Source organism: Chelon labrosus (assembly GCF_963514085.1).
Source record: "Chelon labrosus genome assembly, chromosome: 4".
In the NCBI taxonomy this organism is placed as follows: Eukaryota; Metazoa; Chordata; class Actinopteri; order Mugiliformes; family Mugilidae; genus Chelon; species Chelon labrosus.
Window position 1 is genome coordinate 28305993 of NC_140340.1, and position 21453 is coordinate 28327445.

At 43.6% G+C, this 21453-nt stretch overlaps 1 protein-coding gene across 4 annotated transcripts in view; it reads right to left on the bottom strand.

The window, feature by feature from the left end:
• Positions 1-3214: 3214 nt before the first annotated feature.
• The window catches only part of plxna1b (plexin A1b), a 185459-nt gene continuing 167220 nt past the window's right edge, over positions 3215-21453 (bottom strand). For 2 of the 4 annotated variants that reach the window (XM_084542773.1, XM_084542772.1), the window contains exons 22-32: positions 20100-20356; positions 17491-17557; positions 13537-13683; positions 13021-13180; positions 12593-12696; positions 12300-12396; positions 10364-10554; positions 8336-8505; positions 7894-8106; positions 7656-7806; positions 3215-7118 (exon numbers count right to left, since the gene is read on the bottom strand). In XM_084542773.1, coding sequence (XP_084398899.1) covers positions 7023-7118; positions 7656-7806; positions 7894-8106; positions 8336-8505; positions 10364-10554; positions 12300-12396; positions 12593-12696; positions 13021-13180; positions 13537-13683; positions 17491-17557; positions 20100-20356 — 1653 coding nt within the window. In that variant the 3' untranslated portion in view covers positions 3215-7022. Of the gene's footprint in view, positions 7119-7655; positions 7807-7893; positions 8107-8335; positions 8506-10363; positions 10555-12287; positions 12397-12592; positions 12697-13020; positions 13181-13536; positions 13684-17490; positions 17558-20099; positions 20357-21453 lie in introns of all 4 variants that reach the window. The other 2 variants (XM_084542771.1, XM_084542770.1) reach the window with 1 other exon arrangement.

The following is a 21453-nucleotide window of genomic DNA, read 5'->3' on the forward strand; positions in this document are numbered from 1 at the left end:
ATTTTTTGTTGTCAGTAGTTAAAGATGGATTTTAAATGGTCCAAACTAGATTAGTATGCCTGATATGCTTGTAACAAAATAAAAGCCTTAATTTCTTAAGATTATGGGATAAACAAGGCCAACTGAATGTCACAGTTGCTCATTACCGCCTCTTGAGGTAGAATGTGGTATTACAAGAAAAGAAGGGCCATAACTAGCTGGTTAGCATGCTAACATCAGTAGACATCTCTCCAGCATAGTACACAGACGTCTTTGACATGACATCAAAACTGCTATTTCTTCATGTTCTGTTGATAATTTTAGTGTTTTTTCAGGATTTTCTGAATGACATACTGTAACTCTGATTGCGTCTGTGTGCAATTGAATAGTCCTTCAACCAATCAGAGCCATTTTGTTATGAATAAATTCAGCTCCATGGAGCTCAGGTGAGGTGGATGACTACTTTTCTGTCCATCACCGCATAAGGCCTGTCCAAACAATTTGATTGGCTTCTCAGCTCTTTGCTGGTACATAATCAGTTCCCAATGGAGAGGTCCACTTTCCACCACAGAAAAATGTGTGGGTGGAAAAAGAGATCTGGCTGCCAGGCAAAGAAGAAGTTGCCTTGAGGACAATTCAGCCATTAAACTGAACTGTCAAAAGTTTGTAAAGCGTTAAAGCATGTTATATACATGACAATACGCTTGGAATGGTGCAACTGTGCCATAGCTGGGCAACATTAAGCTGAGGACATTAAAAAGCTCTGTAAAGATAACCTAAATAATTAGGTCTGGACGTTTCGTATATTAGTTTGATCTCAAAATATTGATTGGAGCAGCTTTAACCCCTTGACGCCGAGTGTCGCGAATTCGCGACGCACTGCTTCCGCTCAGACTGCAGCCGAAATAACGCATGTAATACTCCAATGCCGGTTTGTGCACATTCATTACATACCTAGGAACCTTTTGCAAGCATTAGTTTCTTGTAGGACCAGTCGGAGTTCAAAGCACAAACACAAATAATTAATTTTGTAATATAATTGTAAATCAAATCAGGCGTCAAGGGGTTAACTTCATCTATCTGGTTACACATATTACAAAGCATGCTTCAGATTTGCCTTGGGAGCTACGTATGGTGTAACTGTGTATGTCTGTGGTGGGCTGAAGGTTGGCAGCACCTTTACCTAACACCCACTACTCTCCTTTAGACTCACGCAGACGTACAGATTTTTCTGTGCGCCATAAGTTAAGAACGGTGACAGTAATCCATCTCGCAGCATCCCCCAACTAGTCACGCCTGTCACCTTTACCTCGCTGGAAGCAACTGAACCGCTCACCGGATTTAGGGGCCCTATAGATACCACTGCCACTCACGGTGCCCCGGTTCTGCCGCACTTGATGCAACACACTTTGACAGATACCAAAAGACTCCTCAGCCAAAATAGAATTTCAATTTCACTGGGTTCAGCGTGTGATAAAACACAGAGCCCTCTTCAATTGTAACCAAACGAGATTAAAAAGGAAAGGGGGGGTGGGGGGGCAAATATAGATCATCACGGCTTTATTAACTATGGCAACAGAATTTTGCATGCAAGAAGAAGAGGGGGAGGGGGTGGGCGGGTGAAGAAACGAGCATCTTGTGCTTTGCAAGGAATTTATCATAATGTTCGCGCTGCAAGATCATTTGCCTCTTGACAGGATCATTACGAGATTCAGTGCTCCCACGACCATTACGCAATTTCAGCGTTCTTCCTTGGATGGAATTTTAATTGAATTAGCCCGGCTGGTTACACATGGTGCGAATGATAACATTTTCTGTCTATCTGGGCTCATTGAATCCGCTGGGGGAGAGAGAGAAGTGCTGACAGTTCAAGGCAGGCCGTGGTTTTGGTGCATTTCGCCGCTTTCTTCATGGTCTCTCTCTTTCTGCTGCTCCGTACCATCCCGCTCAGGAACAATACATGCGCTGAAAATTACTGTTCTGGCCCATCAGAGCCGGCTGATGCTCTACCGTGTTACACACACAGAGCCACTCTTCCATGCAAGTGGCCATGTAAGCTTGGGGCACTGCAAGCGTGATGTATGGTTAGGAGGTAAACGTGTTAGTATTAACGCCTCCAGAGAACAAACCCCTTACCAGCCACTCAAGTACATTCCCATAAGAATGATTAATGATGCTGGTGAGGTTATGAAAGGCAGGGGAGACAGAGGAGGGAAGCTATCATGCTGCAGCCCGACGAGAAGGTTTCTCTTGACTGGGAAACCTTGATTCTTTGACATAGCAAATGAAACAGCCTATTAAGAAGCTAGGGTTAATGGTCTGCGTAACAATGGAAGATACTCTGTTCTTGGGCAGAGTTTCGCTTTCAGAAAACAACCTTTTTTTCCCCCCCAGTACCTGAGAGATAACATTTCATAAATGTTAAATGCTCTGCTATAGACTGGCGACCTGTCCAGGGTGTACCCTGCCTCTCGCCCCATGGACAGCTGGGATAGGCTCCAGCACCCCCCGCGACCCTTCATAGGAACAAGCAGTTACAGAAGATGAATGAATGAATGAAATGTTAAATGCTGACACATACAAAAGCTTAAATCGTTTTAAAAATTTGTAAAAGCTATGAATGAAAGCATGAACAAATTGACCACACAGCAACATATTCCATAGGTAGACTCATTAGAATTTAGGACAAACTAAATTTCTCCTTATGCCACAAACTCGTTGCACTTCAATAAATTGTGAAAGTCAGGGATCAAGATCGACCTCAGTGAGCTGAGACACTGCAGATCATTGAAGAGGTACACAGAAATGTGTTTTTGGGAGTGGAGACTTAATAATATGGCTCTACTGTGATGACAGCAGACGTCAAAACACAGAATAAGGCAGTGGGTGGAGTTAGTCTCAGACCTGCGGGTAAAAGAAACTTGATAAATACACATTTGCATATGAATTTGCATAATCTGTGAAAGATTAGAGCTCTGCCAGCTTTCTGTTTTTTTCTGATTTCAGTTTATGGTACAAGCAGTATCAACCAATCGCGTTTGAGCAGCCGTTGGTTGCGGCACGCAGGTAAACGGTCCGCGGGGAGAGCAAATGGAGCAGAAAACCTTTTCACACATTGAAATAAATGTGGCTCTGCTGTCGGGTGGGACAGGGTTTTGTGTTGTTCTCAGCTGAGCACTTATCAATTTCAAATACAATGCAGGTAGAGATGGAAAAATAACAACCCTCAAGGGAGCCATCATGTCATTGGGAAGTGAGAGAATCCATTCAAGTCGTGCAAGTCGGGAGAAGGAAATGTAGAGTAAATAACAAATGCGCACATATAAGGAGTCAGCAGGAGAAAACATGGTGCGTGTGCTCCTACAGCACAACGTCAGCTTATATGAATCAAATGTCCTTGGAGTAACAATGGTGCATGATAGGACCAAAAAAAAAACCACGGCACATATTATTTAGCAAAAAATGTTTAATCTCTCCTTGATGCGTGTTTATTTACAAGTAGTAAATCTGCAAAATAGGAAATAACAGAATATTTACACAATGGATGTTAACCTGCAAACTTGTGACAGTCGCTTCAAGTCTGAATCTCTAAAAATGTATCAGTTGTTGCAGTATTAAAATTCTTTTGCCAGCTCTATCTGAAGTTCATTTGCTTTGTGTTTTCCATGGATCGGATGCAACTTTCATTTGAAAAAAAAAAACTAAACAAAACAAAAGACATCACCTACTGAATTTTCAAGAGGGAAGCGGTAAGAAAACAACTGAAAACAGAATGATGCCAGGACCCTGTTTGATTCAACAACAGTCTGGAAAAGGCAGAAATGTCACCAAGCATGTCTGAAGATCTGAGAATTAAACATGACTATGTGCTAAATCCACTCACACTGAAGGCAGTGCAGTAAATTTGATTTCAATTGTTCTGATGGGACTGAAAAAAAAAAAAAAAACAGCACAGAAACCAGCTACTCGGTCAAACTACAGCGCTGTTCTTGTGACACGTTCTAAGTAAGTCAGCGGCTGATGCTGGCTGCTCTAGGTTACACCAAACGACTCTTAGACGACGGACACTCTTTATACCACCCTAGTAACAATAAATACAAGTCAACTGTCGCACTAAATGAAAGACAGAGTAAAGCAGCTGGGAAGTTTCTCTAAAATTGTCAGAAGAAGCTCAATCTTAAAGGCAAGAAGCCATCCACGTGATAAACAAGCCCGGCTCCCCGCTGCAGCTGTTTAATCAACCGAACTACAACCAGAACACAACACAAACGGAGCATGAACCTGAGAATGGATTGAGAATGTTTAAGTGTCTTTAAAAAGCCTGACAGATCACCAGCTGGACACTGCAGTCTTTTTAAGTCTGTGTACTTTTCTTTTCTTTTTCTTGATCGCAGGGAGTGAGTGCATTCGCCCCTGCTGTACATTGTACTCATACGGATCACTCAAAGGACTGCTGTTAACAGCAGCACCGAGCCTCAGCAGCAATCTGTTTGCTTGCCATATGATTTATACAACAAGAGCACCAAATGTACAAATGCAGCAAAATGGAAGGAAAAAAAAAAAACTTGTTTAAAATGTTTGTGTAGTGGACTAAGCATATTTTTGGCAGAGGGTTTTGCAGTTCTCATTGCTCCTAACAGAAATTCTGTGTGTAGCCAGCACAGTGAGCTGAGAAGGAGACATTTCTATCCTAACATGGGCAGAGGGGTCCCTTGAGACCGTTTTTTTCTTTCTTTTTTTTTTTTTTGGCGTGTCCCAACAAGTATCCAGTTGAAGTTGGCTCATATAGAAGTAGCTGGAAAAGCCATGTCACGTCTCAGACACGTACAGTAAACAAAACGACGGGGCGAGACAGCAACAGCATTTATGATCAGCATAAAATGACAGCCCTAATGTTTGGTAGAAAAACAAGGTACAAGAGTTAAAGCAGCAAGTCACATTTCCATCACGACGACACCGACGCTCATCTGATTCCACGATTTCATTTTTGATCCTTGAGACCAGGAAAATAAACCTCCAGTTCGGTCAAGTACTTCAAATTCCGGCAAACCGAAGAGAATTTTGTCTTCTGTGTACCGTAAAAATGTACAATTTACACGTTGAAAATAAAAAGACTAGAACAAAACAAAATGATTACAAAAAATGGCAAAACAGCTCATCGTGGAAAAAAAAAAGTATACAATTTACAAATGAAACATCAACAAAAACATCATACAGACCACAGTTTGGTTTTCGGCAAGCAGAAAAAAACAAAAAAAACGAAACGTATTTCTCACCACAAAGTCAAGACTTCAAAAAAGAGAAACAAAGAAATCCTCTTAAGAGAGCGGTAATATAAAAAGCTTAAGCCACACATGGCAATAGGCTAGTTTTGAAACAAGAGCTGCAGGCTGAGGGGAGGATTACTCAGCCTCGTGTAGCTAATGAACAGAGGTGTCTCAGCTCTGTATCTTTATATATCCTCCTCATGGATAAAAAGCTAAAACCCATGTCTCGAATATATAGGTTAGAGGTGGGGGAAAACACTCAGTGTATCTTTTTCTTGCCCCTGTATTTGGGTATTAACATTGAGAAAGTGGCTTTAGGTTGGAAACGGCTTTTCTGACTTCACCACCGAGGGCCTCGGCTAAGCTCTACCTGACCTCACTGCGGCTCCAGAAAAGACTGCCAGCACTAGACTTTGCTCTTGCTAGACTCATGTTGGGAAAATGAATGAGCCTTCAAGGGATGGCTAATGCAAACTCATGACCTGTGGAACCCTAATGCTTTGATATGGCGGCTGCGTGAGCATCGGGGCAAACGGGAATATTGCAGGTAGTGCAATGTAGCTACTTCATTGTTCCGTCACTAAACCGCGATCCACTGAGCCGTCGCGTCACGACCCCTGAAGACGAGAACCAGTCGCGGGGCGGGAGGCCAGCGTGGTCACGATAAAGCGACAATCCTGGGAGTGTATAATCTAGCTTTGTGAAACGGACAGATTGCACTGATTGAAGAAGAAACAACAGCAACTTCATGTTATCACCGTGACTTTGTGTATTGTCTTTCTCACTGGCCACTATATACGAGGATCTCACGATGGGTCATTACTCAAACAATTCTTTTCAGTCACTAGGCATGTTCATATTTAAAATCAAACGGTAGCACATTCCATCTAACAAAATGTCTTTGCACTAAACAACATTCAAAGAAAACATGGCACAGTACGACTTTTTTGTTTCTTTTTCGTTGTTTTTTTTTTTGTCTACGTTGTCTTTTTTTTTTTTGTACTTGAAATATCAAATCATGTTTTATTGTATTTGTTGATTTCAAATGAAAAAGAAAACAAAAATGTTTTCTCCCTAATCTTTCTTTAAAAACGTAGCTGTATTTATATATAATATCTATATAGTCTTGCTTTGTAACGTTTCTGTAAATTGTGCAAATTCAGCAGTAATACAAGTGGCGAGAGATCAGAGAGTGGGCAGTTGATTACATTTATACAAAAAAAAAAACTCTACCATCCTTTAAAACTGTGACAACTGTCTGAGTCACATGACCTAGAGAGCCTCTCTCTCCATTGGCTCATCACAGACTGGTCCATTCTGCTAATGACGCCATATATGGAGTTCATTTTGAGGCTTCCATTGTTTCTTTCCTGACCATCGCGTCACCACGACAAAACTCCTGAAATCAAAATCAAGCAAACCACAAACACCTACATCCACAATAATCAAATGCTGTCAGTTGACATGTTCTCCATGTATGCACGTGTGACAAGGTCCGGTGTGTCCCAGTCTCTCACACAGACACGTGCCCACACACTGTATGGGGCTGCAGACAAACACACACATACACATGTAAGCGTACACAGGCCCGCCCATCTCTGCCGAAACCCCCCACCCATTTTGCAGTATACTGCTTCGGTCCTTTTGCAGTTCGTCTGTCGTATTGTTGGGGGTTGGAGTCTTGTTTGTTGTCTGGGTGAGAGGAGCGAGGGAGAGAGAGAGACAGATGGAGAGGAGGAGTGAGAAGAAGGAGGAGATGGAGTCGCTGGATGGTCCTCAGCTGGCCAGGGCCATTGTGTCGATGACCTGCTCCAGCTTGCTCCTCAGTCTCTGTCTCCTTGCCTGCTCGTCCCGCTCCAAAGCCGACAGGATCTGGAAATAGAACGGGGAGGAGGTCGGCAAATGTTACGAGTGTGCCTTTATTTAGAGCCATAGCACCCATCTTTTTATCTTATTCTCTTTCTGCGGGTCACAAAAACACAGAAAAACCACCTCTGGTTTGAATGCTTCCATCAACCAGTCAAGTTCATTTCCAAGTCTGTCCAAAATCATAAGTGTTGAGGACATTCAAGGCATTTAAGAAAAATGTTTTTGAATAAAATGATCATGTCACAGTCCTAGACCTTTTGCACACAAAATTACATCCTTTACACCCCCCCCTTTTATACTATGATCACATAATAAGCGTATATCGAATTACAATATGTTACGTGAATTCTCTCAGTGTGTTCCTCATATTCCATTGAAAAGAGATGAACCCTAACCCCCCAAAAAACTTTTTCCACAGACAGGAAGCAAAAAAGTTTCTAATATGTGTTTATTGTAATAAAACCTTGTCCAGTATCCAAATAACAGCCTCAAAAATAAATGCATTTGGCTGCAGACAAGAGCTCGCGTTTCATATCTCACCTCATCCTTGTATTTGACGATGTAGGAGTAGATCTCGTGGAGGGCAGACATGCTGTTGAACTGGTTGGCGTGCAGGCGCGACTGCTCCGCCAGGTAGGCACTCATGTCCTGGTCACTGATGGCCGGCATCCTGGAGATGTCGGAGTAGTACCTGCACAGAGGTGAACCCAAAGAAAAAAAGATGAGCAATTGTCCTGGAAATAAAGAAACCAACTTGTACTCCTGCATGTCGACATACCTTTCTACCCAGTTCTTGTAGTTGGGGATGTCTTTAGCGTACAGCAGCTTGTTGGAAGGTGAATCCTTCCCCAGTTTATGCTCTGACGTTGAACACGAGTCCATGAAGGTCTGAGCCACCACGGACAAGCAGGCGTCTGTGATGCTGTTCTTGTGGATGTCAAACACAAACTGTGGGTTCTTTATCACGTTCACCCAGAACCTCAGTGGAAGACTAGAGACGAAGAGAAGAGGTGGAGGGGGGAAAGGAAGTTAGAGGAACCTGACAAGCTACTCAGGCCAGAAATGACTGCAGTCAATACACTCTGTGTCTGAGTGATAAAAACAAAAGCCCTGCTAAGAGTGCTGCTAAACCACTGTGAAAGTGTTTAATATGATGATTTTAGACACCAAGCAGTAACCAAATATTCTCAATGACACCCTTTCACAACACACAAACTCACCAGTTGCTTTTCCAAGTGTGCCGCACATCAGAGTCTGATATGGAGTGTTTGTCTGCCTGCTCGTCCAAGAAGTCAAACATGTACTTGATGGCGAGAGGCAGGGCGCTGCCTCGGTGTGCTGTGCTGAAGATGGTCTCAAACAGGTCGTCCACAAACTTCTGGAGTGTACCCTGAACACGACAACCAACACTGGATTAGTAGCTTGTAAAAACGGTTAGGTATTTTCTTTTTAGCGGGTGTGAAGTTGAAGCTGCGGGAAAGAGTTTTGTAAATGTGGAGGGCTGTGAATGAGTCTGTCAAAGTTTGAGCGGTTGTATTACAACCCCACTAAATAACTGCCTCTGCTACCACACTCTTTGCTGGCAATGGTCTGGCTCTTAGCGATGGCTGTTGGTGGCAGGTGTTTGAGATTGACAGTACGTTGCTTTCAGTACTTCAGTTTTCTGAGAGTTTGTCACGATGCTGACTGCTCAGTTGCTCTTTACAGTATTCAGGACGGGACCCAATGAGAGTTCAGCCTGAGGCTGTTCTGCTATGTTTTGTTAAACCACATCACACAACTCTGGAGGTTCAGAATCCTCACAAAGTCCTCTGAAGTTGAAATTATTTGATATTTCCCGCAAGCATCCAGGCCACCATTTACCAAATCGTATTCAAACCAGCCAGAAGTCAAAATCTGCAGTTTTGTATTCGTTCACGCATCCGCAAATCTGCTTCTTAAACACACAAAGCTGTGGGGCTGTAATAAATAAGAACACACTGCAGCGCTCCAAGTCTGAGGCTTGCATGTTAATCATTTCCCAGTCGAGGCAGCGTTGATGCAGCTAACCTTGCACTTTCCTACCGCGAGCTGAAATAATGAAAATCTAGAGCTAATGAGAGAAACATCTGGGGAGAGGGAGTACCAGGGTGTGGATGTACTTAGTACTTGCAAATGAAACCAAGAGCCTGACACTACTGACGTGACGTGTTTGTGTTTGACTGTGTGGATGCATGTTCCACTGAGTAATGTATGAGTATGATGTAAAGAAGTAACCACCAGCTTTCAGTGGATTCTTCTATTTCTTCATTTTATAAGTTGGACAATTATTTGAGTCACTCAAACATGTTTTTTTTTTGTTTGTTTTTTTTAACCACACCCATTATGTGTCCTGTCTGTTACAGATTCAAAAATAACACTGGCTTTAATCAGAGCGGAGAACCAGTCACAGTTCTGGGGAAATTGGAAAACAAATTTGAACAGCATTTGAACAGCTCTTACTTGTGTGTGCTTCTTAAGTTGTAGTTTCTCACAATACAAAGTTTCTTTTCCTTTCCGAATTTTAGTTCCTTGAAGATAATTAACAACACAGGCCCATTCATCCTCTTAGGGTTGTTCTGATCCAACGGTTATTAATTTAACTGAAATGTGAGATATGTAGAACTAGAGCTTTTGATATCCAAGACATTTGCTCATTGGATCATTCAAAGGACTATGCTAAGCAACTTTCTGACTCAAAGAAATTCACAAATGTTTCTCAGACGCTCCTCGAAATCCTGGTTAAGTTGTCAGCATTAAATTAGCTTCAACAGACCCGGAATATAAAATAGTTCCACTAAAACATTTTAACAGCGATAGTCGCCCAGACTTTTAAACAGACCTCTCTGATCATTATCCAAAGACATGCTGCATAAAACCCTGAGAAGTTTCAGCAGTGTGATCTGGACGACATGGAGGAATTAAGGGAGTTATGAGGGTACGGTGTGGGTTTGAGCCTAAAAGCCCCGAGGCCACCAACAGAGGGCCCAGTAACTCCATCCAAACAACTCAATAGTCAAAGGTCAACATCCTAATTAAGACTCTGCATTTGTGTGTCTTTGTGGAAAAGGTTAGGAAAAATGTTAATGAGCTTCGAGACCACCACCAAACAAAGGTCAACAGAGGCTGCTGGTGGAAACGGGCTACATGACAAGGCTGTGGTGGAGAGAGAAGGATTCTGGCTAAGGTTTGCTGAGGTGTGTGTATGTGAAAACACAGCTTCTCGTTACCTTGGTGGCCAGCAGTCTGGTCAGGTAGATCTCGGAGACCATCTTGCTCCCTCTGTCTCCTTCCCTCTGGTCTGAGTGGTCGTGGTTCTTCACCAGATGCCAAAGTTTGGTGCCGCTCTCAAGGTCGGGGGTGATCATGGGTGTTCGGGAGCGCAAGCTGTCTGGACTGCTAGCTGTTCTCAGCATGCTCTCTGCACAGCGGGAAAGCAGGAGACAGGACAGAGCATGAGTGAAAAGACAAAAAAATAAAACAGTGCACAAAGATGAGGCACTAAACGGGAGCTTCACATGGATTTATTGTGTTTTATCTTGTAAAGCACTTTGGAAACCTTGTGTTTGTTAAAACTGTGCTATATAAATAAAGTGGATTGGATTGGATTGGAGACTGTTTCTACATTTAGACACCGGAGGATAAGAAGCCAGTTAAACTAGCAGTCAATGTCTAGCAGTGCCTGCTGTGGCTTTGAAGCAGGGGGAAAGGATAACCTCATGAAATATATAAAACATGATACAATTTCATGCCACTCTGTAGTTGATTAAGTCATAAACCATGTTGTATTATTCATCCTTTCCAGGAGAAGTAATCTGAGTTACACAAACAGAAAAACACATGAACAAAAAATCTGACGGCTGCAGAGAGAAACACCTTCCTGTGAAGTTAAAAGCATTTTGGAAAGGTGACAGCTTCCTCTACTAGCGTGTCACTCCTTCATTCCCGAATAAATTTGTCTGTCACTCCTTCCTGCTCCCTCCCTCTGTCCCATTGTTGGACAGTGATCCCCTATTTGTGACACAGAGTATTATGCTTCCAGTTTGAAGGCTTGTCACTTGCGTGACAAAGCAAGAAAAGGATTGAGAGGTTTAAAATGTCAGCGGAGAATGTGGACCAGGGAAGTTCAGAGAAAGTGTGATGGGGTGTTAGCGAGTATTTATGTGGATGCCACGATGGTTAGGCTCAGGAGCAGTTACTGTGGACCAGAAAAGGGCTTCAAACGTGTACGGAGAGAGGAGAAAAAAACAGCGTTAAAAGGTTGCTAATAATATCTGGACAGTGTCTGGACTCAGTAAATATGGATGACATATACTCTTTTAAAATGCACAAATAAAGCATGCACAAGTTGTTTTGACAAAATGCAGACGACTTCATTTCATGTAGACACTTTTTTTTTTTCTAATCCTTTTGTGAAAGCCCCTGTGCTGTCCTGTGCATAATCTCATGAATGCCAGACCTTGTTTGAGGCTCAGGCACTCAGAAGGCAAACAGCCGTCTGTGACACGAGAGTGAGAGCGGCCGTGCTAACAGGCAGTGTATGAACAACACAGGATGTTTTGAAAATCTAGAAATTAGAAAAAGGAAGGTACGGTACAAAGAGAAGCATCTAAAGTGCACTAAACTAAAGTAGGCAACGAGCTTTTTTCCGACTCGACTCCAGCTTGTGTGACTGTGTTTTCTAAAATGTGTATTTATGTGACTGACCAATGAGCTTGTGATGATGTTCAGTGTGAGTCTGTACATATGCAGTGAACATGTGTTTGCATCAGTCTGTATTACTCAGCTGCAGTTTAGAGAATGAAGCACTGATAAAGAACTTGCAGGTGAACCAGCAGGACAGCTGGCAGGCATCTAAACACCGATACCAAACCTACCACTCTACTCAAGGCCATGCTGCTCTGCTAACAGACACCCTTTACAGCATGGGAGAGGATAATTGACACTTAAGGTAGTTCTCAGGGTGGACCCTGTGCAATACATTTAAACTAAACGAGACAACAAACAGTCCGTCGAGCCTTGAACTGAATCTGATGCCATAGGCAAATGACAGAGAAAGTGTCCTGCCAGTGCCTTTGCTGGTTAGTTGGAACATATCATGAAATGAGTCCACACACGTAAACGCATGTACACACATACGAGGCACACACACACCTTCTCTCGTACCGTATCTGCTGAGAGACTTGGTGAACGTGGAGGAGTTGGAGATGTTGTAGGCCGAGTTCTGTTTAGGCACCAGGGCAATCACGGAGCCATCTGTCACCTGAAAGACGACATTTATTTTTATTTATTTTTTTTAGATTGTCCGGCAAGATGATTCACACATAATATCAACCTGCTCATTCTATTTTGCAACCAAAGTGCTATATTTAAACGAATATGCCAGCGACAAGAAAAATGGAAGCACATTTCAGAGGAGGAACTATTCGGTTTTATGTTGAATGCAAGCAGCTGGGTACCTGGTAGTGAGCCAGGGTGTTGAGACGCTTCCAGTCATTGTCGATCTTCGTGGTGACATCCTCATCCTGGAGGATGATGCGAGCCATCCTGCCCTGTCGCCATTCTGTCAGACACATACACACAGTTAGCGAGGAGATAAAGATAAAGTTGTTTATTTGACGTAAAGAGGAAAAACGACTTAAAGATACACTCAGTAGCAGTGTTAAGGCCCACCAATCAACAACAACAATTAGTCAGGTTACACACAAAAAGGTCTGGTAATTGGATTACATTTAGAATGATCATTTTAGTAACTTTTGGTGCATCACTTGATTTTGTTTTTTGATGCAGAATCACCTCTCCTGTCTGAAGGGCCCCCTCCTGTGATTCCCTCCCACAGCAGTGCACCTGTGCCCCGTGTCTGTGCAGTGGTTTCCCCATTCCTTACCCAGGTCCATGTCCGAGGCCTTGGGTCTCTGGGAGTACGGCGTCCCCTTGTACACAGCATCGAGCAGCTTCTCCTTCACCTGCGTCACTGTGTCGCAGTTCAGGCTCTTCACCGTCACCTCCGGAGCGTTTTCATTCTCTGGGTTGACACAGTGCAGCGTCTACAAAGGCAGAGGGCAGGAGCCAAAGGTTACATTTAGACCAGGAACTCAGCGCAGACTGAGAGCAATAACTATTGATGTGTGAAAGCATGAGCCCGTGGTGATTTCTGACCTGCAAAGAAACGCTTCCAACAGAATCAATATGAGGAACACTACACATTTATTACTATTTATTCCTTTTATAAGCTCAAAATAGGAAGGGTTTTCTTTTATGTTTAAACCATATAGTCAATTGGAGCAGGATTGTTTGAGCTATCCAAGAAGAACAGACATATTTGAAATCTGTGTCTCTGTATCGTACGTGTACACGTGTTTAACACCTTCCTAGAGCACCAAACACCTGTCTGTGAACTGACCAAAGTCTTGTAGTCAATTTGCTGTCTGATGAGTTTATCCTCGCTGAGGGAGTAGCGGGCCTCTCCCGTGATCGCATCTATCGGCCCCTTCTCCATTTGCTGCTTCATGGCACAGTACAGCATGAAGAGAGGCTCGCCGGCACACTCCTGCAAACAGGGAAACAGAGTTTAGGAGGAGGTAAGAGGAGACGGGCACAGGTGATAGATGAAAAGAGAAGGAGAGCAGGACCGAATGTTCAAATGCAAACTACTGTGCAAGAACTTTCCCAAAAAGTACAACACAGCAAAAAGTTCCTTGCTTTGCTGAGCAGCTCTCCAATTAGCCTTCTAATCTTTTCAACGCCAACCGCAGGCGGAGCAGCAAATGACAAGGCCGTGGCCTGTGTTGGCTAACAGCACGCTAAAAACAGGCAGAGAACAACACTTTATTTCCTTTTCTCACACACACACACCCGCTACAGCCTTTAAAAATCTTTATTTGTGTTTGTGTGTGAGAGCAAGTGAGTGAGGAGGAGGAGGAGAGAAATCAGAGAAAGTGTGAGTGAGTGGCAATTGATGGAGGAGTTAATAGAAGGTTAACGACTGAGAGGTGAAAAACGCTTGGAGAAGCACTTTGGTGCGCGAGACGTGTCAACCAGGCAACAAGCACTGGGATGTTGGGCCCCCTGCCTCTCTTTCCTTCTCTCCCTCTGTTCCACCTCTCTTTCATTCAGACGTTCAGCTATCCTGCCTACTAAGCACCGCCTGCTCATGCAGCTCAGGTGTTATTTTCAGTTCTAAAGCTGCATCTTCTCTATATTTTATCTCTATAACAACACAGCTCTGACTAAGGCAGAGTCATTCACGCAGTCAGACAATCATGCGGCTTCTAAACAAAGTCGCAGGTTTTGAAAATTTAGTTGAAAGATTAAATGATGGAGAACAAAATATGCATTGTGTAAAAGGTCCAGTACACATATCAGCCACATTTTACAGACTGACTTCAGTTTCACTTTCGGTGTCGGGGCTACAGTTTTTAGGGGAGTAACTGATGTTAATCCGACGTATCAAGCTTCACACCCGAATTTAGAATTCCAGGCATCCTGTCTGGGAATATTTGGGGTTCGTATGTGATAATAAAGGTGAGCCAGTCAACAATGGCAAACCTGTGTGCATTATTCCCTCCAAGAAAGTGTCTTTTCAAGCGAGTAACACATACACCATTTGAATGATTACTGAGCCCAGCAGGGAACACAATCACCCTGCAATACTCCCAACTACAGCTGGGCAAATATGCTTATCGTTTTTAGGCTTTGTACACTTCAGGGGATTTAATTAGTTTTTATTTATTCATATGGGTCCATTTTTCTACATTCTTCAGCCAAAACTATTTTAAAGCGACCTATTCTAGCCCACAGAAGCGTGCCCACTCTGCTTCCAATCTATTTTATTACATGCATTCGGCATAGAATAGGCCATTTGTGAACAGAATGAAAGTTCGTTCTGGTTCTTTTGTGATGGTGTTTACCTTTATTCACAGGACTGCAACATAATATCAGCAGTATTCAACGCCTGCAGGCTGCAACAGTTTTGCGACTACTTTATTTATTTTAACTAGATTTATTTTTGGTCAAATACCATTATATACCTTATAGCATAACAATAGCTATTAAGTGTCTGTAAGATTATCCTGTGGGGACAGGTCCATTAACAAAATGTGAAAATAAAAGAAATAGCAAAATCTGATAAAACAGAAATATGTTTAGTTACGCTTACTGAGCTTTATTATGTAAAAAAAAATGCTTATTAGTTTCATTCCAACATTTTGAATTCACCTCATGGTCTTCCTTAGAGCAGAAAAAACTAATAGAGATGCATTTTTTTTGTCCCATTTTCTGTAGTCCTTAGTTTAAAATACAGGAGAATTTGACCTCTATTCAAATAAAGCACTCTGAAAAAGAATAAAACTTAGAGACATGCACCCTGTGACACGGGGTCACGAGGAGACATTGCTTGATTTTAATAAGCCCGTGTAGCCATGCTGCGCTATTCTCAGCTTTCAGAAATTGCTTCGGTGCTCAGACTGCTGTCATTACAGATGGAAATCATGACCAAGAATATTAAAATAAGACTCAAGCTGTGATAAACTGAAAGCTGCCTTTAAAGGCAGCACTTCATTTGCATCTTTATGATCTATTTACAGTACTCATGTTCTTGGTCTCTTAATGTTAGTCAAATTAATGCTTTACCAATAATTCACATTTCTGGCCTGAAGCAAAGACATATTTTACAAGTCCTGCTCTAAACCCTTCAACCGGGCATGTTCATGCATCAACACGAGTCAGTCCTCTCGGTGAGCTGTCAGATGAACGCTGTGGGATAATCTAGCAATGCCGGCCACCTACGGTGAATACACAGCACACCAGCAGACGTCCTCTCCGTCTAACAGCATACAAACCAGCTCCGTGCAGCATCGCGGCCCTTCTGTCTCCTTTAAATGGTGCCAGTGTGCACAAGCAGTACTGATGCAGTATGTTTATGTAAGGATCATGGCTTATTTACACATAGCTTTGCTTCTTTGACTTTTAATGCATCCCTTTTATTCAGCTGATTGCACTACAACAAAATCCTCGTATAGCCATTGAGATTTTACTTAAAGCAACAAGACAGAGTGTAGTGCAGAAACAGTACCTATATGATGCTCCCAAACAAGGTAGTGCAAAGGACAAGTGAACCCTTAGAAAAGGGTAATGGATGAAAGGGTTTTTTTCTTTCTTCTGTTCCCTTTGGTAGGTAAAAGCGCCCATCTCTTGCTTTCCTCTGAACAACTACTTGACCTTTAGCCATCTGTATTCACACCTGGCTGAACCTTAAATTGTTCCAGGCCTTTCTTTTATGTGACCCCTAAAAACTCAGGAGAGAGGGGGAAGGGGCGCTGAATTGCACAGGCTGGATAAAAGCTACATTGGGAACCTCGCAGCTAGCTACAGCAAGTCTCTGCTTCATTTTCCCTCCGTTTACTTTCTCCTGCACCCTTTGTTCAGTTTTATTTTTTATTGACAACCTTTTTTTCCACATGCCCTCACCCCTAAATAATAAGTCTTGCCCTATTTCTTCCTCTTCCAAACCATGTGTTCACGACATTCTTCCACCTTTTCTTTTTTTTTTTTTTGTCTTGTCTAAAGTTCATAAACGCAGCTGCTAAAAAATCCCCAACAGCTTCTCTGGTAAACCACTCTCCTTTTCCTGAATCAACTCTGGCTGTCCAGTCTTGCATTTGGAGCCAAGACACACATGCACGGACACCCAAAACTGACACACACACATACACAGATGCTAACTGGGTACCCCGGGGGCTTGGCTGGTTTGTTGTCCACCAGACTGCCTGTCCTGGCGGGAGTTTAAGGCCCCGCTGCTAACTGATTAGCTGCAACAATGTTTGAATGTAGAGAATGTGTGCGTGGAAACAAGAATTTAGCACAGTTTAAGCCTCGGTGATTCCCTCTGATATGAGATCAGAGGAACTCAGAAAGAGAAAGAAAACATACAGACAGACAGAGAAACAAGAGAGTGGACTGTGTGTCTGGCTTCCTGTTTTGTTTATTATGGACACAAACACGCAAGCACGCACACGGGCACACACACACACACGATTGCCTGGCTCTGAAAGAATCCAGGCAGGACACAAAGAAAGGACAGGTTAGTGTGACAGGCTACAGTGATCACAACAACATGGTCAGTAGCGTCTGAGCAGCGCTTCAGACTCTGCAGACTCCTCAATTGGTAGAAAGAAGAATTTACCACATGAAAGGCAGAGGTAAGGGATAGGTACCCCGCCGCCTCCGCCTTATCTAATGCCGCAGCTGTGAATGTGTGTGCGTGCTAGTGCAACATTTTCCGATTCTCAAACACCGGCGTTGTTGCTGGGGCTTCAAAAGCTGTGTGTATCTGTGTGTGTGTGTGTGACAATTTTACCTTGAGGAACTTGTAAAGCAGGAAGGTGAACCAGTTGGTGAGCATCTTCTCAGCGACCGACTCCGTCCTGGGAGAGAGATGAAGAGAATCGAGAGAGAGGGAGAGAGAGAGAGAGAGAGGGGAAACAACAGACAAAGAAAAAAGAAGATGAACACACGACATTATCAGTCTTCATGTGGTTAACCTTCAAACAACCCGGTTCTCACCCCCCCCCCGCCTCGCAAAACAAATTAACTTGGCAAAACAAACCCCTTTGTTTCTTTCATTGTTTCACCCCCCCCCCCCCCCCCTCGCATTTTTTCTACCTCCAAGCAAATCCACTCATCTTCATTAAAAATACAGCAATTAGTATAATTCGCTAACTTGTCTCGTTAATCACAAACCTGCCGTGCAATGAGGGGACCCTCTGCACGTGCGCGCGTCTCGAACGAACACGTGAACTACCGGCGAACGAAATGAAAACGGGGCGATTAAAAGGTGTAATTAACGGACTTATGGAGTCTAATTTGTTCAACACCTGAGAGAGACACGGGTAGTCATCATGCCCAGGTTTACCTCCTCACTTGCTACCATTCCTCTTTTTCACATTAGAGAAAAAACAGAAAGACTCTTTAATTATGCATTCTTTGTTTTGATAAATGGCGGGGTGCACCCGTGTTACTGGGCTTTCTTACCGCTCCGAATTTCCACACTCCTGGTAAATATTAGTCCTTTTATTATTAGCATAGCACAGTGCGAAAAAGGGGTATATGAGATTATATTTATTTGTCACATTTGCTCAGACATGTGTTTTTTCATGACGAAGAACATTAAGGCAATAAAGGAAAAACACAGGAAACTAGGCCAATGCAGCAGTGGAACCAGTGAAGGCCTGTAGCACGAGCGAGACATGAACTCCTACGCTTCCGCAAGCCTCTCTGTTCGACTGCTGTTTGGTGTATGTGGAGCAGTTTCTTTCTTTTTTTTTTTTTTTTCATGGCTGTCAGCAAAATATACCGGATGAAAGATGAGGCAAACGGGGGAGGCAGGTACAGAGGACGAAGGAGGTGAACGCACCTGGACGGAACAGGCTTTGGGCACGTGGGGACGCGGCGATGGGCAACCTGAAGCATGTCATTCAGGAAGGCTGCGTCCCCACACCCATCATTTTAAAGTTTACTGTAACAGGAAGAGGGCTTGATGCAGCTTTCCTGGCCCCACACACAGTCTGCTCTAATACAAACTACAAACTGCACCCAATGCAAGAGCGTCATTTCACCATAAGAGGTAAAAAAAAACAATGTGGGAGAGGACTATTAAGAGTTTTTCTGTGTGAATGTCTAAAAATAAAATAAAAAATCTGAAGTCTTATTGCGTAAAGAGACCTAAACAGGGTGAACTGTGTGTAACAACTGCCGAGCTTATTAACGTCAGCTCCCGAGGCTAGTGTAGTTAGCAAGGACAGCGTGTTGTGACCATTCCGCCCCAAGAGAGGATTGAAAAAGGCTTCACAGAGGCACACTGGCTGAGAGTCATTTATTTGATTAGATTTTTAATTAAATATCTCTCTGAGGAGCAGGAGAAGAGAAAAAAATGTAACTTTTTTTTTATCATTTAATGTCTAATTCCAATTTATTTGGAGAAAGGCTGCTTCTCTAATTGTGTCTTTCCTTAAATATGTGTATCTTTGCCTGCACGGCTGTCTGCAGCGGCTCGTTTTCCTTCGCTCCTCGCTCACCATATTGCACAAGCTCTACCTTCCAACAGCCTTCCCATTCTTTCCTCCTCTTCTCAATCGCCGCCAATATGTTTCTCCCCCCGTCAATTTCCCTCCAGCCCAAGTCTCCCTCCAGACATTTTCCCCACTCTTTCTGTCAATCACCACGTCCCTCCCCCCCCCCCGTGCTCCATACACCTTTCTTGCGCTGCCTTTTCCTTTTTCACCTCTCAATTTTTTTCTTGCTCTGTTGCTCATATTTCCCTTTCTGCCACCAAGCTGCTCTCTCTTTATTCTTCACACCCGCTCTTGTAAATCCTACTCTTTCTCTCTTTACATCCCATCCATCCCTCGTACCTTTCTCCTCCTCTGTGTGTGTGTGTGTGTGTGTGTGTGTGTGTGTGAGAGAGAGAGGAGAGAGTGGCCTGTCTGACTGCAGCTCCATTGGGAGTGTATGTGTGCTCAGGGGTGTAATCCTTTCTGACAGGGACAGGGTTGAGAGATAGAGAGGAGGTAACGTCACATATGCCTCTAAAAGCTAGTCACTGTCACCTGACATCCTCCACCACAGCTTCAGCTGCAAGACAGACAAATACACTTGACATTCTTACATCATCTATTTTCTGCTCTTCCTGTTTAGCGTCTTATTGGGTTTAAGTATGAGGATGTAGGCGTACTATCTTCTGCACAAGAGGGCGAGAAAAATAGAGAGCAGCCAAAACTTTTTCTTGTTTTCGTTTGTTTGAAGTTGTCCCTTGCGTGCCTCTTTTCAAGGACATCCTAACACAGCGAGTATGATAAACAAAGACCTGCGCACACATGCACACAAACAGGGACATAACCTCAAACCACCGCTGCATGTGTGACATGTTTTTGTGCCGAGTCCAGTTTTTCCCCCCACTGCTTTGCTTACCTCCTGAGTAAGAGCTTCGGGTGGTTCTTGCTCTCCAGGTTTTTGTCGATGAGGTCGGACAGGAGCTGTTTGAGGACGCCGGTGGCGTATTCCATCTCCCCCTGCAGGGCTGTCATGATGAGGGAGGCCACGTTGCCCCGGTCTCGCATGGAGAAGGACCGCTGAGCCTCCAATGTGCGAATGAAGGTCAGCAGGAAGTGCTTTTTGGTCAGTAGCTGGCCGAACAACGTCAGGGCCTTCTCCGTGTTGGCCGGGACCTGCAGCGGAGGGGATGGAGGTAATGAGGGGGGGAGGGAGTGAGGACAAGGAGGTAGTGTTGAATGAAGGGACCGAAAGCAGACATTTGTTGGACGCGGAGAGGAGAAAAGTGAAATATGGAGGGAGGAAGGCAATGAAGGTAGTGTGAAGGAGGAGGGAAATTGAGTGAGGTGGTGTAGACAAATACGAAGAAAAAGTAATGGAGAGGAAAGCACAAAGGAAAGGTGGAGGACGGGTAGACAAAAGAGAAGTTTAAAAAAGAATGAATAAGAGAACAGGTGAAAGCAATTCATAGAAACAAGTGAGGTAAAGGCAGATAAAAGTGTTGAGAGCAGGATGAAGAGGAGGACGGGGAGTAAAGTATTGGTTGGGAGTGATAGTTGTGAAATGGATTCATGAGTATGTGTGAAGAAGGATGAAAGATGAAAAAAGAGCCACACATTCACACTTAACTCCAATATTTCTTTCTTCATAAAGGGAAAACTGCATCAGTGTCGTTACAGCTCCCACACAGACTCATGAACCACCGTGAACAAGGTATCGTAGCTTTGCCTGCCTACCTACTGTCTCAGTGATCTCTCTCTATGATCCTACATCCCACACTCTCCCCCTCAAAGGCCTCCCCTTCTGAGGGAGAGAAACGGGGGTTTGAACTGAGAATTCATGCTGTAATAAGAAATTGATCTGCCTCCTAGCGCACCACTGCGGCCTGTGATTGCCTGGGCCATACAAATGAAAATCCAATGTCGTGCTACACTATCCCTTTGGAATACAGTTGATGGCATGAGGAGATAGTGAATGTCTCCAAGGCCTGCTCCTGCGCTCGCAGCCTCACACGCATGACAGCGGGGCACAGCTGCGCTTTTTTCCATGTGATGCATGTGTGAGGCTCTAATGTATACAGAGAAATGATGGAAGTGCACGCGCATGCCGCATTACGGTGTCCACACAGCTTTGGTTCATGTGAGTAATAGAGTGTTCCCTCTTGAGAAGCGGGCAGTAGTGAAGGGGAGAGTGTTTTATTGAATGCGAGAACATTGCTTTTTTTCTGGAGCCTCAAACAGGCTCAGTCCTGTAGAGGCAATCTATCACTTGT